Source organism: Doryrhamphus excisus, linkage group LG17, assembly GCF_037039965.1.
Source record: "Doryrhamphus excisus strain RoL-2023G ecotype Guam linkage group LG17, RoL_Dexc_Guam_v1.1, whole genome shotgun sequence".
NCBI lineage: Eukaryota > Metazoa > Chordata > Actinopteri > Syngnathiformes > Syngnathidae > Doryrhamphus > Doryrhamphus excisus.
The window spans coordinates 9,486,361-9,503,576 of NC_136373.1; the positions used below are offsets into that span (position 1 = coordinate 9,486,361).

Consider the following 17,216-nt stretch of genomic DNA (forward strand, 5'->3'; position numbering starts at 1 on the left):
AAATACAACACCACATGGAATTAATGTGCATCATTTATTTTCAGTTCAAAATCCTATCGTCCAAAACAGGTGTGTAGTTAAGAGATTTCCTGTACAGTTAAGGTCAGCAAGGTCAATGTAGGTACAGTGTGAGAGAGACCGTCTAGAGATGTAATGAAGTCGTTCCGATGTTGCTGGACCTCATGCTACATTCCTCCATACTCTGACCAAGTTGCCTGGTTAAGATGGGTTATCATTTGTTCTTCAAGCACACAGGCGGTGCTGGATAGAAGCCATGTGCCCAAAAGACATAGTAATTGAGTCTTGAAAAGTCAGCAGAGGAGAAATGTGACTAAATTAGAAGTCTAAAAATGATCTATCGGTACACCACTGCTTAACACCCGACTGCACACAAATAAAAAATGTTTTAGATTGTATAATGTTAAGCTACATCCTTGAAGAACATTCCCACCTCAATCCTTGGCCTTCAGCAAGAATAAATGGTGCATCTGTTAAACATCTGGGACCAACTCAGGTTTGTCATTGTCACAGTCTAGCTTACAACAACTTGGGGCTAGCAATTTTACCAACGATCAACCCTGACACTTGCTAGCCCCACATCCCAAAAGAATGGAAAGTCTGTAGTAAAGCCCACATACACATTGTTACAAACACACAAGAACCATAAAGTATTGAAAATATTCAATGACACATTTCGCTGGTAAACCTGTTTGTGATGAAGACTAATTCTTGCAGCATTATAATCCCTAAATATATGTATATATTTAGATATACATATACAGTATACACAAATCCAGGAAGCAAAAAATATTAACTTTAGTATGTTGTTTTTAAGCATCATTTGGGCAAAGAGTGTAAATAAAAAATAATGTTGCTTATTGTTTGTAGCAGTGACACAGATTTCAGGCGATATGGGCCAGATCTCTTGATTATGGATGTAGCTGACATCAAGTCTTTAAACGGGTCGTCCTCCCTGTTTTTCTCTCATCCACGTGTGGATCCTCTCCTTCAGTTCAGGAACTGTGGAATGAAAGTCAATGTGAGGGGCAGTGTTTGAAGATGGTGCTTTAAGTGCAGTTTCTGGTTCCAGTGGTTACCTGACTCCAGCATGCACTCAGTGAGAGGCTGCCGGTTGAAGGGATCAGTGGGTGAGTTGAGCAGGTGGCGCAGGATGATGGATCGGTCCATGATGTTCCCCGAGGGCAGCATCACGGGGTCCGTCATCAGCGTGTCCATCAAAGGGTCTGTTAGAACATTGAGAACCATACATTCAAATATACAAAGACTCCTCAAGAGTATTCCGCCTGTTGTCGCACAGTGAAATGTCACCATGTTGTTACAGCTAGCAGGTCACTAAAACAAAACCACAGCGTGTGAGATTTTTTATACCACACAGAAACTACACCTGTTGTGTGACGCACTTGTGCTGTTTACCATGGTGGGTTTGACCGTCTTATCTGGAAGTAAAGGAGGTCATTAGGCTGCATTCCAATTCTTATTATGGATTAGAATAAGTCTGTGGTTATAGGATAGCCTCACTCTGTAAATTGTCTGTATGACATCTATGGGATTTCAAATCCCCTGCAAATGTCTGGTATTCAACAGCAGCCTTCATGCACAAACCGCTCTGCGAATGTATGAATCAAGTACAAGCAAGTTAAGATATGCATTAATTAGTCCTATGGAGGGGCTATCCACATCGGATTTTCAGGTCAAAAGTATTTTAACCTCTAATCCACATGGAAACAGTGTTCTTTTTGTTTTTTAACTTCTTTCAGAGTGGGAAAATCAGAAAACGCCAACTCATCGCTCTCATTCCGAACCACCAATCATATTACCCAACATAGCAGACACGACCGAAGAAATTAAGCCATTGAAACTAACTGGAAATAAAACGTGCTGGTGTGAGTCATGTTTGTAAATATGTTCCGGTTTGGGGGGGCAGGAAGTGATGTTGGGGCTTCAGAGTTGAGTTTTAGCTTACATGGGTTATGGCAGGAACAGTAGCCTGTATTATTGTTATATTTTATTATTATTATTTTGCCTGCCATTCAAACATGAACTCAAAGCCTGTTGTCTCCAAAATCAAATATGGTGCTTTTTCAAAGTAACAGTGTCATCTAGTGACCAGTGTAGAATACTACAGTCATAACTTGAATGCGTGTTTTTAATGCCATTTATAGTTGTTCATTGGGACGCAGACCAAACCGTAATTAAGAGCGTTGAAAACCTATTTACGACCTTCTAAATATGGGTTTGTAACATTATTAGAACCCCCTCAACATGAAATAACACCCCTAGAGTCACCTTTACATTTGTATAAAGAATTTATAGACACCTAAACAATGGTGTTGCATTTGCCAAAGCCCGCATTTCGCAGAAAAGATGGCCAGTGTCCGAAAGTAAATTTTTCCAATGAATGTTTAGCATTCATCATGTTAGCCAGTCTTATTTTTAGGATGATTGTGTTATTATTGTGCCTGTTGTGAGATAATGCAAACCTGCAATAAAAGCCTGTTGTTCCATTGGTCGAGTCTGATGCTTAGTAGAGTTACTGACACCACAGATACCCAGTGACCAGTCGAGAATGCTACATACTTAGCATCCATCATGTCTTTCAATCTTCAAATGAGTCTTCTTAATGCCTTCTTTGGACGTTTGTTCATTTTTATGCTTGAAAATGGTTGAGGCAAAAAATACGTACATTTTTCTTAACTATTCATATTACTATTACATATTACGACAAATAAGCCGTGTTCAACTACAAACCACTGTGATTTATTAAATCTATTTTTGAAAAACAGTCGTAGTGACACTGCTAATCTGGAATGGCGGTGCGGCGAGTGACAACTGTTTATCGCTGTATCCATCTCCTCTTTTGTGATGTTAATTTTGTATTTATTATGTTTCTGCAGTGTTTTTGCTCATGGTTGGTGAAAAGAGCCTCTGCTAGTGTGATACTTTTTTACATTTACAACAAAAAAAGAGAAATTGAGAATAAATGAATGGAGAAAGGCTAAGGTTATACTGTCGAGTAACACCTCAATATGTGGCATGAGGATCGTGTGTGCGGGAACCAAGATGCCACGCTCTCTCAGCGGTGAAATTCTACCACACACGTTTGGATTGAAAAGCCCGTGGGCGTCAGGCATGACACACATTCTCACACACCTTTGAACTCATCAGGCGCGTCACTGTAGTCCATTTCTGACTGGCAGTTCTTGGCCACTATTTCCTCCACTTTCTCAGATAGCAGCTTGAATTTTTCGATGGCGATAGATGACTTGATACCAGCCTTCCTCATCTTGGAGATGACCTCTTCAAAGAGCTCTCGACTATACGACCGCTACACACAAGCAAGAAAAAATAAAAAGAACATTAAATGAGGAAAGTCTTCCCTGTATCATTGACTTATTTCTGCCTCTGATATTTTGTTGCTTCGTATGCAACTACAATTAAATCCCAGTAATGCCACATGTGAACCAAAATGACAGACCAGAACACAAAAGCATTTCCTTTGTTATGTTGGGGACTTGGGAGTCAATGGCTGCAAATGAGTCATATAGTACAGTTTGCCATCAGATACTTAGTGTAGTTTGATTACTTTGTACAATATTAAAGCAAAGTTAAAACGCTTAAAGTGGCCAACCTGGTCGTCTGCTATTGCCTTAGCAAAGCGGGCACAGTCCAGCTGCAAGTAGATGTCGGTCAGCTGGTCTAAGAGCTTCTTGGGTTCAAAGCCATACTTCTCAGGATTCTCCACCTTCAGGTCCCGACACTTGGGCCCACAGAGTTGCTGGAGGTTAAAGTTCAACATGGCGGCTAAACGTGGGCCCAGCTCCTGCAAGAAGGTGATGCCACTTTTCAGAATAGCTCATCAGGTTGAGTGTCCAGATGACCAAGTGTCCCTTTCCCGGCTAACTTTCACAGATATCTTATGTCATAAATATATTTTGTCGATTGTTCAATGTGCCTTCATAAATGCAGTGATACTGACCGGCCTGAGGAAAGGTTTTTGGACCTGCTTGGTGAGGATGTGAAACATTTCAACCGTCTCTGTGGCCAGGGCCAGATAGGAGCGAGACACACGCTCATCCTGAGTGAGCTGGGACTGCCGGCTCTGCTGCTGTTCCTGAATCAGATGAGGTAAACAGACATTATTTTCATGGTTTTGTTCTGCCTACAGAGTCAGTCGAATCTCTTTCAGGTAAAGAAGCGCTTCATAATTATGCACACCTTGTTATCAGGCAGAGGTAGCCATTACGTCGATTGTGATTGACAAGGTAGTGTGGATCGATCACATGTACAACTCACATTACAAGCATCACTTTGTAGATGTCATGTTTAAGTAAGTAAGTTTTTTTAAGTAAGTAAGTAAGTAAGTAAGTCAAAAGTAAGTAGCGGCAGACGGTGTGTCTCGCAGCGCTTGGTAATACAAATGTCATCTTGATGATGTAGATGTATAACTTAACTCAGCAATAAGATTCCTAGGTTTCCCTTGTAGTGGCTAGTTATGTACAAAAACATCGTTTGTTTGATGGTCTGAACTCCACCATATAGGTGTGTGTTTGTTTGTTAAACTGTTATTTCATCATAAATGAGAAAATGTGCCCACTGCTAAAACCTTTTCAAATATGTTGCCTTGACACATACAGACAGGTAATTTTCATTTGGTCATTTTTAACTCCCATGCTGAAAATGTATGTGCACCCCCTTATAGGGTGATAACTTCCTTAAGTCACACCCTCCCTCATTATTCAAATAGACAACACAAGACTTAAATCCAGTCAGCATTCAAGTTCATACAGCCTGCAATTGGAAAATATGTATAACAATAACAACAATAATAATAATGGTGCACTCCATGTATTAAAAACTGGATCAATGGACTGCAACAGTAGATGAAATCTTCATAATGGAAAAGCTGACGCATCGTTTACGAGTGCAGGAGGTCCAATTTGGGTTTTGTTTGTATTTCAAAAAATCTAAGACAGAATTCATAAAGTATTCTGTCGGTCTGTCTGTAAGTGTAGTCAGCAGTTTGCAAACGAAATATAAAGAAATAAAGCTATGTATGGGCCAGCGGCCATCTTGGTCGGGCTCTTCTCCCAGGCAGTGCTAAGTCTGAGTACAAACCCTGGGGAGCTGATCCCACTGCTCCTTATTCTTCATCTCCTCTTGAATCTCATGGATGCGCTTCAGAGACTCGAGGCTCTCATCCAAGAGGAAGGTCGTGTCATTGATCAACATGTTGATGTAGCGGACAAACTGTTTGCCGGAGCTAAAGGCAAATCAACATGAAAAGACAAGTCAAGCTAGAATCCTCGTGTCATTTTATTAGCGTACTCAAAACTGTCTTGTCATTGCACTTACTTGAACTCCTCCATGAATGTGCCGTGGTGGGCGATGTTTTGCCACAGACTCTTAAAGATGGTGCTGATATGATACCTTATTGTGAACTTATCGTAGAATTCGCTGGTGGCACCCGTATGCTCAACATCTAGCCACAGGAGACAATGAAAGAGCAGTCAAACGCTGGCATTTGTGTGCATCCATGATGGGAGAAATGTATTGCCACTCACTATAAAACATTAAAGAAGAACTCACCAGTGTAGAACTTCATAAGGGCAGGCACCAACTGTTTGATGGACAAGGGGTGGTTCTCCATCATCTCAGAGAAGCGCTGAGTGCGAGGTTGCACGGCAGGGTTGGTGACAAACAAAACTTCGACCAGCTTGGCAATAAGGTATGGATTCCTGATGTAGTTCTGACTGCAGATGAACACTACCAAAAAGGTGACGATGTCTTGAACACAAGGCTCATATAAAACCTGGGGAGCATACCTGCAAGAGAGTACAAGGAGAATGAAAAGCTTCTCCCGGCATGAGCCTAACAATGTTGTTAGGAGTAAATAGAGCTGCACCGCATTTATGCAAGCTGGCTAGTTGTCGGTGCAAACTCCGTAACAGAATTAAGTACTGTATAACTCAGTATGATGTTTTTAATTAGAAAAAAGTGAGAACGCACTGAACAACAAAAAGCAAAAACTCAGCCACATCTTCAATGTAGAATTCTGGGAGAGCAGCAAAGCTTTTGGGAATCTCGGAGTTCAATGGCAATGTGATGCTGCGAAGAAATAAACAAAGTTCTTTATCACAGTTTAATACTACCAGTTAGACATGAACATGCAACATAGCATGAACCAACTAGCAGAAAACAATACAAAAAGTAAAAGAGTATGATGTGACTCACCTGGGATAAGCAGGGTCCACCGTACGAAGAATGAGCTGAATGACAGTGCTATAGAACTGGAGAGATCTGCGCAGCAGGTTCTCATCCAGAAGGCCTACATCAGCGCACGCTTTGGCCCGAACCAGTTTCTGACAGGGAAAAAACGCACGTCATCATGGTGACTTGTGTGTTAAACGTGTGTTCCAGCATTTAGGGAGAGGACTTCTCTACTATCCACCTACTGGATGCTTTGAGGGAGACCGTCTGTACCTGCACAGACAGAGTCTGTGCATATCAAATTACAAACCTTGAGTTGGGTTTTGCATCGCTTAAGCATCTCTCTGTGTCGACTGGCCAGTGGTGAATCTTTCCATTGGCTTTCACTGTTTTTCAACTCCTCTACGGTCCTAATCGGGTACAATGAAAAACACGATGAAAAGATCAGAAAAAGACACTAAGATGACTCACAGGCATATTCTATGCATTTTTTGTGTATACCTGTTCAGTTCACGAATGGCCCGCAACCTGCGGATGTAGCGCCTACAGCCAGGCAAAATGGACAAATGGTGGGTGTGCAGGGTTAAGAAGAAACATTCAGTGGGAAACTTGGGCTCAGAGAATTTGGTGGCATCTTCATCTGTCCATAACAAAAAAAATAATCAGTTTGACTGCATTCTACCTTATCGTATCCAGAAAAAGATGCAATGGGGATCAATATATCAGTACAGATTCGTGACAAATGTAGTCATTAGCTATGCTCCTCGTGATCCAAACCATTTCCAAACACGCTCACTCACGGAGCTCAGACAGCCAGCTCTTAAGCTCTTCCATGGTGGCCTTCAGACGCGTCTCCTCTGTGCTGACGACAAGGCGGCAACGGGGGTGAAAAATGTAGAAGGGGTCCACAGTCTCCAACTTGATCTTCATGCTGAGCTGCTGCAGCACCCACAGGAAGTTGAGCATGAAGCCGTCTGTTGACACCAGCTTGTCATCAGTCTGGAAGACACAAGAATCATTTCAGAGCTAATTTCAATTTACATTTATTCATTTTCTACCGCTTATCCTCACCAGGGTGGCGGGGGTGCTGGGGCCTATCCCACCCTGATCTACACCCTGGACTGGTTGCCAGCCAATCACAGGGCATATATTGACAAACAACTATTCACACCACACTTGCCAATTAACCTAGCATCCATGATTTTGGAATGTGGGAGGAAACCGGAGTCCCCGGAGAAAAGCCACGCATGCACGGGGAGAACATGCAAATTCCACACAGAGATGGCCGAGAGTGGAAGCGAACTCAGGTCTCCTGAGCTGTGTGGCCTGCACGCTACCCACTGGGCTGACATGCAGCAAAATTTGCAAGGTAACCTAAATATTAGAAACACCCCTCATATGATGCAGTTCTACACAGCTGAAAAGGACAAAACAAAACATCATGTTCGTTTCCCCGTTTAGAATGAGAAATGTGCATGCTAAGAAGGCATTTAACAGATCTCTCGGAAGAGATTTTTTGTGCCACTTCAGTGCAATAACAGTAAAAAATAAAATAAAATAAAGTCAGCTCGTCTGGAAGGGATTAATGACGCTAACCAAGGCACCACAGTCTTGTTAAACTAACAACTGTACGACACTGTCCAAAGAGAGGGATAAAACAATCTAGCTAAATCGTACGTGCAGGTCTCCTTAATGAACTAATGCTAACTATACAGTCACTTATTAGAATGTTCTAAAACCCACCTGCATTTGAGCTTTCTTCACATTGTAGTTGACTAAAGCTGCCATGAAACTAAGGGCTAAATCACGCGTCTCTCCATTGAGTAGGATGTTGTGAAGAACTTTAAAGAGATCACCCTAAAAGATACACAATTCAACACATTGCATTACAAGGAGTCATGTATGCAGAATGCAAACACAGCCAGGCAGAAACTTACTCTTGCTGACTCCAGGTAGTGCTGCAAAGACTGGCTGACAACTCTTGTGTTCTCCATGGTGATAGCTGGACCAGAGAAATATTTGTCTCCTACTTTGGTCTAAAGGACATTGAAAGGATGAATGAGATGTTAACTAAATGCATTTTGTGCTTGATATAATATCTGGTATTAGTAGTAGAAAGCAATTCATTTACAAATAGTAATGGAAATTGAAAGAAAGTCAACTTAAGCTATGTACTTACATCATCCTCAGCAAATACAGAGAGGCTGAAGAAGGCACCAAGGTAGGACAGTCTCTGGATCTCCCTGCCACATCCTGGGCTCAGAGGTTTGGGACACCAAAGAGGAAGTGACGTTACCTATGGAGAGAAGCCACCATCATTTTCAAGCGTATTTTTTAAACATTACATATATTCTATAAGGGATGTCTCGGCCCGATATTGGGAGTTGGCTATACGGCTCTTGAGCAAAAGTGGTAGCGCTGTCCTGGCATATAAGTGTTTCAATTTTACTTCTTCCTGATCATATTTACTTAACTGTCCCCAGCAACTGGCTGGAACTACCCAAATCCCACCTGAACTGGGCTCAGGACACCAAATGAGGAGTGAGTGGCTGTTGACAAACTTCACTGCTTATGGGGGTGTCATACACCTTCATGTCAAAAATCCCAACTATCCCTTTACATGAAAATAAGTCTAGTGGTAACCAGGGAGATGAACTCCCTTGAACTCCCATGTGTTTTTAAACTAACTATGGAGTTAGAAGTCACAAATAACAAGAAGTCATCCAGGTTTGTCTTGCCACTCAAGTCTCAAGGAAACATTTGATGGGAACCCATTGACCTTACAGATACAAGGCCGAACAGAGCAGTCTGGCCACAAGGGCATAATGATGCACCAGTTAGCTGTGCACTTACCAAACTGCACATAGGGTGAGTCTTTCCAAACTTGATTTCACACAGCTCGGCTAATGCCTGCACAAACAAAAGAAACATTATAGAAATCACTATTTGACCTTAACTTCCTGGTTTTCTTTACGCCAATATTTTGGAATGAAAGACAAGGACTGTGATGGTCTAGTTCCCTGACAGAAGAGAGGGTAACATGCTCAGATATATTACATTTCAGGTAAAAGGTGGAAAGCAAAGGAGCAGCATAATGACAATTTTATATACAATGTATAACCATCTGAGAGTCACATATTGGCATAAACATGCAGAACTTTCAAGCTATGAGACACACTGCCACCATAACATCGATCCCATCTGGACTACCTGCACGGTAATCTTGTTAATTCTGATCTTTACATTGTACTAAAGATAGAACTAAGGCACCACCTTCTTACCATGAGGGGGTATTTAAAGTTGTCGCTGTCGAAGGAACATTCTTTTACTGCTAGAGCCAGCCCATGAAGGATAGGAATGAAGATCTGGAAATATATTGTAGTAATAATCATCAAGGTCATTTTTTCATTTGACTCAGACTGCAGGAGATCCTAAAGTTAGAATATGAGCCGTTTCTTTATATCTTTTTAATGTCACACTGCATGCTGAGAAAGAGTCCATGCTTGATGAACAATGAATATGTATTGAGGACTTGCAAATGTGCTGCACACCTGTCTGAATACTTCTTCCTCCTGGTGGGTAATGCGCACCAGTTCCTGGATGAAGCCATATGGAAGGTTCCGGCACAGCATATAAGGTACCAGCAGAGAATGCTGCAGGGGGCTCCTGTATGTTGTAAACACAGACATATAAATATATAAATGGTCTTGCAGCCAAGAGCCGGCTGAACCGGATGCTCGTTTATAACAAGTAGGTGTCCACAACTGAATACAAAGGGCTGAAAATGAGCATAATAAGTGCCCTTTAAGGTAAGAAATTAGATTGCTAAATGAGAGTTTTGGCCAGTTGTTGTTTCAAGCCATCTTGTTCCGATTGTATGTGCACTTCTCTGATGTGTGCCGACAGTGAGCATGTTCCGGTTTTGTTTGTCTCACTTTCCTTAAATTGACCATGTTTATTTGGTTGTGTGTTTTTAGCCCCTCTTGACGGTGGAAACAGATTTGTAAAAATTTGAAAAAATATAATTTGACATCAGTCGACTATGAATCTAATCAATCCTATTCGACTATGACACCCCTAGTTGAAGACAGCGCCAGCGACTATGACTGCTACCACAACTACCAATACTTCCTATAAATAATAACTAAGCCACATGATGTTGCATGGCGATATAAAACGATCCAGGCCAACGTACCGAGGTTGGGTCAGGGAACCTTGAAGGACCAGGGCAACGTGAGAGATACACTGAGAGCGAATGTTGCTAAGAAGCTGGCTGACATTAGGTTGGTTACACATCTGAGGAAAAAAAGCAAAAAGAAAAGAGTTCAGTAATGCATCCAGATGTACATAAACATGTAAACATTGTAACAGTGGCACATGAATTCTTTACATTTAATTTGTATTATCACATATTCATATATTACTACCAACTTGGGGTGAATGAGATGTGCCTATTTTGGAAGAAAAAAATATTTTGGACCAACCCCTCAATTTGTGGAGGCCGTGAATGCTGAATCCGTTTTGAACGGCAGTACAGACATGCTTTCAGGTTGTATTACTCATACCTTGGGAGCTTTCCTCTCCTCCATGCCAACACTCTCAAAGCGCTCAATGAGGTAGTTCAGCATCTCCGTCTCTTTGCACGCTTCAATGGTGAAGCAGTCGCCGGCCGAATCACAGGACGCCACCCCTCCGCATGCCCCAATGCTAAAACACAAACAAGGAAGAAAATGAGAGAACAGCTGCAGACTTTGAGAGTTTGTTAGCTTCAAATTAGCAACGGCTCTCTTTTACAGGTCCTGAAAGAAATTAACTTGAGGCATTAGTGGCAGCAATACAGCAAGTTGCTCTTCAAATAGGAAACACTGTTACTAATAAGATAGTTGCACAGTTTTTAATTTGGCATGAGGGTTGTCCTTGTAATTAGTGGTCAGCCACTGTATCCCAACCTGGATGTGAGCGTCTTCAAAGTAGAATAAAAACATCGAAAGGGAGATTTTGTTACTCAACAGCACTGCATAGTCATACAATGGATTACATCAAGGCTTAACACTTTCCATGTTAGATCATGTAATGTGAAGGCTATCTGGACCAGCTGTCCTTGTAGGAGTTCCTGAACTTGGAACTCTCTACAGCAGCAGCAAACGGTGTGTGATACAATCTCACTCAGCAGCAGCAACCATCCACTTCTGAAAAAACTATTTTTTAATGCATAAACATAGAATACCTTAGTTGATAATACTGTATGTACTGCATTATGATGTACCAAGTAGATTAGATAAGATAGAAAAATACCCTTAAGGGTCAGCATGTTTTCTAGTTTACATGAAAGTGAAATGTACGTGAGGCCAATACATGTACACTATCAGAATGACTCCATTATACAAGTGGAACAAGACATAATACTAAATATGAATACTAAAACTTACAGTGTATACAAATAAAGCATTCTTGTATAGTTGCAATTGTTAATCTTTCACCAGGCTGCCACAGTGTGTTTGTGCTCCGTTAGTGGCAAAGCCCACCGGTGCATGCAGCAGGCCATTGCTGAGCAAGCACGCACACGCAAACACACACACCGTGCAGCGGTGTACCTGGACCCAAACTGAACTTGTGCAAAATCTTCCTCCTCCTCAGACGCTTCATCGTCGCTGTCCTGAGATATGTCAGAGAGGGCAAACAACAGGAGGGATAAGGGGCTAACGTGACAAGGGGGAGAAAAAAAAAACGGGAGTGAGGTCAAGACTGCAAGGGGAGAAAAAGAAACAGGGAGCAAGCAAGATGCAGAAGATGATATAAAGTGAAGAACACATTTGGAATGGTAACATAAGGGGACGCTACTATAGCAAAATTGGTTAGAATTTTTATTTATCACTAAAAACTTGCTTGAGTTACCATCAGGCTAGCAGCAAGTTCTGTGCTGCTTAAGGAAGAAGTTATCTGTTACGTGTGTGTCTGTTTGTTATGTGTATGTGTTGAGCCTAGAATGCATGCTTAGCTGAAGGATTAAAAACTTTTTATATTCTGCCCTTTTGTCCATGTCCAACCTGACGTTTATTGAGTCAGAACAGGTTAATATTCAGGTAGAATGCCTTGCGTGTGCACCACACACTGACATACAAATGGTAGAGGAGATACCTAGAAGGTGGGATCCTGGCAGCAAAGGTGGCCTGTCGGGCTGTTGTTCTGGGAGAAGGGGGTACCATGGAGGGCGGTGTGGACCAGGTCTGGCTCTGAGCCATGGCTGAACTCAAGGAGAGGGAATGGGTGGTAGGTGTTGGCAAAGGGACTGGTGTATTAGGAGGCACAGTGGGACCACTTGGGCTCAGAGAGGGCGCAAAAAAGCTAAATGATCTTTGACCTGGGCTGGATGGGGAAGGAGCCCCCCAGGGAGATGCAACGGAGTAAGGCCGATAGCGCTGGGAGATGGGCATGGGCGCAGATGGAGGGTTGAAGGACTGTCTAGGGAGAGCAACAGTAGTAGTGGTGGGTGGGCTGAGTGGAACAGTAAATTGTGGCGTAGAAGGTGTTGAGGGTGTAGAACGTGCAGAGGCAGTGGTGGGGGTGGGAATATTTGGAGCGGTCCTCTCGGTTGCATCCAGAGACATTGGATAAGGGCTAACACACCCATACAGGCTGTGGATGATATTGATGACATCATGATTTGCACTTTAAGGCTTAAAAAAAAAGCCAAACCTGGAACACTTGGTAATTACAAATCAATGACAACAATTGGGAGGAGAATACCTTTCACATGATGACCAGTGTAAGAGATATTGAGTCTCATCACTTGCCTTGACAGAGAACTGGCTCCAAAGGACCCTGCTCCAGGGCCCATGGGGCTGCTGCCTTGGCTGGAGGGCTGCACCAATGTCAGGTGGCGGTCAGGAGATTTGACTGCTGCAATTGGCTGAGAAGTGGCGGTCAAGCTGGCAAAGGGGTTGTGGACAGGTGACTGGGTGGACATCATGAGGACCTCCATCAGGATCTGGCTGATCAGGTCTTTGAAATCAGAGTATACTGCAGCAGACAGAATGAACCAAAATGAGGCTGGAAACAAAACTCCCGTTAAAAAAAAAAACAAGTTGTCATTGACATACCAACTTTAGGGTTGTGCTGAAATTCGGCTGCCAGTGAAGGCAGGAAAATGACATCTCTATGCTGCTCCTTCCATGATACACGGAGGATCTTACAAACAAGCTGCAGAGCCTGGTCTTCGGAAACATCCGAGTTTGCAGATGTTTCCTAGGGCAGCAGATACAGCAGCAGGTTATAGCACAGTACAGAACATTCTGTATTTGGACACATTAAGTAGGAGGCTGGCTAATAATGATGGACGTATTGTCCGCCACCCAGGATAAAACTCAAGAAAGGAGGCAATGGAATTTGCATTGTATTAATATTTGCAAGTAGGATGCAAAATATTTCATTTATAAACAAACTTGACCTTTCACTACCTACCTGAACCACAGCTCATGAATTCATCTTTAGAGAAACACACTTCTATCCAACTGTAGTAGTATATTTAAAAACCCTAGCAAGAAAAGGGATTTTGCCTATTTACTTTATCGGTCAAGTTTCTCTTCTCCCGGCGGTCGCTGTCGTCCACCTCCATGTTCTCTATCCCTGAGTCCACATCCACTTGGGACATACTGGAACAAAACAAGTGCAATGTTTGGCACCTTTATTTCACCTGCACACAGACCTTGCAAACATATCATGCTAAACAATTACCTCTTTTCGCAAGAGGCGGTGTCGATGTCCATACTCTGTGATCGGGACAAACTCTGGGACTGAGTCTCAAGGCTGTTGGAGGGGGAGCTGGACAGGGAGCTCACACCCTCACTACTTTGACCGCCAAAAGCCACACCTAGCAAAAGGCAAAAAAAAAAGTGAGCAGACCCAAGACACACGGAGGAAACATGTCGGTCAGACTTGGGATGCCCCACATTGGTTCCAGTGTTTATACTGAAATATTGTAAATATGCACGCTTTGTAATTGAGCCAATTCAATACAACTGACCTATTCTGGGGTAAAGAAACTGTATAAAGAACAATATGCAGTGGCACATCTGGGTAAACAAAAAACACATCAACTCTGATTGGACAGATACAAGAGGGCCTAACCAGATGCAATTACATTTACAGTGGAACCTGTGTAGGCTGCACGGTGAAGGAGTGGTTAGTGTGAAGTCAACACAGCAAGGACACCAGAGTTCGATTCCACTCTCGGGCATCTCTGTGAGGAGTTTGCATGTTCTCCCCGTGCATGCGTGGGTTTTCTCCGGGTACTCCGGTTTCCTCCCACATTCCAAAAACATGCTAGGTTAAATGGCGACTCCAAATTGTCCATAGGTATGAATGTGGGTGGGAATGGTTGTTTGTCTATATGTGCCCTGTGATTGGGCTGGCCACCAGTCCAGGATGTACCTCGTCTCTCGACCGAAGATAGCTGGGATAGGCTCCAGCACCCCCGCGACCCTCATAAGGACAAGCAATGAATGAATAAATGGAACCCATTTAAGTCAACATCAACGAATGAGCTGACTTCATCAACATCAGCGGTGGTCGAATAGCCATTGCTTGCATACAATATATACTACGTCCTGCTTTGACCACAGACATGAGAATAAGCACTAATAAAAGGAATTTGGAAACTATGGCAGTTTATTGAAAAAAATTTCCTCCAGCTGTGCATAAATTAAATGGGTGATTTTGTTGGTTGCAGAAAAAACAGCTGAGAAGTCTCCCACCGAAGAAGAAAGGCCCTTTGGTCTTACGCCGAAGCTTTGAAGGTAAGTGGCAGTTCCTTTTCTGTTGATCCTCCCACCCTTCTTCATTTGTTTTCATTGATTTTTACATAAGTCATGTAAAAAAGTCAAGCTTTTTCAAAAATATATGAACAAAGATTATGATGTTAACAATACTCAAACTGACTAGTTTTTCATAGAGATGTCTCCCTTGAGCTCAAATTTCAGTGGTTGACCACCTACGTCGGCGTCACTTTAAATTGTAGGTCATGAGAAGAACACGGAAGACTATGACTGGGTGAGTTGGTAGACGTAGATGGGTTGTCAACAAACAGGGTACACTTAAAAGGGTTGCATTGTACAAATAAAGACCCCACTTAGTTGTCCCAAGACAAACTAATGCATGAACAACAACCCCTGTTCTAAAACAGTATGTGTTATATGTTACATGAAGCATCGTAATGGCACATCACAGTACCAGTGTCAGGTATTTCTTACCCGTGGTGCCAATTGGCGATGTGGCCGGGGTACCGCTGTGTGTATTGAGCCCTAATGATTGAGAGGCAGCTGGTGGGAGGGGCTGAGACAGTGCACCTGAGGGTCCAGGGAGGGGTCCCGGTGGAGTTTCTCTCTGTGGGGATGTCAGGGGGGTGCTGAGAGGGGTGTTAGGCTGTGAAGACTGTCCCCCTGCCAGCCGTGCCAATCGTCTTCTGCGAATCTTGAGAGAACAGTCAAAACAACACATTACTTTACACGCGTAACTTTAAAAAAAATACTCCAACTGTTAAGGTGTATACATTTAATGGAAACATAAAATCAGAATTGCACAGAATTGCACATATGTTATTGATATACACAATCATAATATAAACACTACAGCATGATTTTTTTTACACGTTTGACAAATTTGCCTCATGATAAAATAACTAATTAGCACCAAACAAGACAACTAATTAGACACAAACAGGCACTGCCATTATGGCAAAAATCACTTTTTATCTTGAGAGTAATAGCATCTTGGAAAGGAATGACCAGCTAAAACCATGCATGTGACAAAATAAACATTATTTGACCAGATCTATGTTTCCAAAAAAGAGAAAGCCAATGCTACGGTGCGTTTTTATGCTGAGTCGCCTTGGGAGCTTGTCTTATGGCGATTAGAAAAACAACGTTAGCAACTAGAGGGATGTCGAAATCGTGCCGAAAGCGAGTATAAATACCATAATGTGGCAAAGTATGCATGGCAAACAAGAGGCAAATTGTATTGATGAATGTATTCTGTGAAATGTAACTGAACATGAAAATAATGTTGATCGTGGCCCAGGTTGAGGTTAGCTGCTTAGTTTACGATCGTACTGTGCTCCGGCATACACCTACATAGAGCATTGGCAGAAGCGGTCTGTCCCTGTTAAATATCTGCTGCATTTACTTTAGTAAATACAACCTAACACAAGTCATGTCTGTATGGATGACTATGTGTAGTAACCACTCTTGTGAGATGAACTTGGGATTTTGTCGTAGATTGCTTTCACTGTGCTAGCCTCTTAGCTAAGAGTAGCATTAAGCTAGCCGCTAACCTCATTTGACATGAAGTCTCCAAGATATGTGGCAATGTTTAAATGTGTATTTGCGAATGAGAGAAGGGCACGAGTACATATATTCAACAGCAACACGATTGTGTTTTGTTTTCATTCAGCCTTACCTCATCTGCGCTCAACTCCTCCATCGCAGCTGAAGTTAACAAGCTATCTCAGTTTCAACTATTCCACTATGTGCCAGCCAGAGCCTGCTAGCTAGCCTCTATTCCAACTAAATATGCATAGTCTAAATCATTCAACTAAAATGTGTCAGTGTTGATTGTCAGGAAGGTAAAAACGACAACACTACTGCATGCCGAGTGGTGACATACGGCGAGTCCAAAAAGTCTCTCGTTGGCTTGTTTTCTCTCAAGAGTGAAACAAAAAGAAAAAGTAGCTAGCTATTACACGTTAAAATACAACAGCGGCCATTTTGGTTCTACTTGCTGTCACGTGGTTTACTACGCTAAAATTGGGCGGAGTGATACAGATTATCTCATATAGCACTGTTGCGTTATTTGTTATAAATACATGTAGAGCAGGGGGTGTCAAAGTCCACGAAGCGGCCCAGTCAATGCTGCTTTCTAAACAGGCCCAGTTTGACACATGTGATTGCAGAACGTTAGCTCCATGTTATTCTATGGCCAGACATTACACACTT

At 42.4% G+C, this 17,216-nt stretch overlaps 1 protein-coding gene across 3 annotated transcripts; it reads right to left on the reverse strand.

Annotated features, from left to right (window-relative positions):
* Positions 1–20: 20 nt before the first annotated feature.
* ube4b (ubiquitination factor E4B, UFD2 homolog (S. cerevisiae)) lies at positions 21–17,207 on the reverse strand. 3 transcript variants are annotated; one of them, XM_058083449.2, is made up of 29 exons: positions 16,681–17,207; positions 15,477–15,696; positions 13,963–14,098; positions 13,793–13,880; positions 13,329–13,473; positions 13,023–13,248; positions 12,367–12,864; positions 11,823–11,927; positions 10,794–10,935; positions 10,424–10,524; positions 9,780–9,894; positions 9,510–9,593; positions 9,082–9,138; positions 8,408–8,524; positions 8,166–8,264; positions 7,972–8,085; positions 7,029–7,227; positions 6,730–6,868; positions 6,539–6,638; positions 6,253–6,380; positions 6,028–6,126; positions 5,608–5,843; positions 5,374–5,500; positions 5,137–5,281; positions 3,998–4,132; positions 3,650–3,841; positions 3,172–3,346; positions 1,098–1,244; positions 21–1,020 (listed from the first exon to the last, which is right to left on the reverse strand). In XM_058083449.2, the coding sequence occupies exons 1-29, from the start codon at positions 16,702–16,704 to the stop codon at positions 956–958; spliced, it is 4,158 nt and encodes a 1,385-aa protein (XP_057939432.2). In that variant the 5' UTR covers positions 16,705–17,207; the 3' UTR covers positions 21–955. The 3 variants fall into 3 exon arrangements, with proteins under 3 accessions (XP_057939432.2, XP_078654438.1, XP_057939430.2); XM_078798312.1 differs by lacking the exon at positions 11,823–11,927; XM_058083447.2 differs by lacking the exons at positions 11,823–11,927; positions 12,367–12,864.
* Between the last annotated feature and the right edge of the window lie 9 nt (positions 17,208–17,216).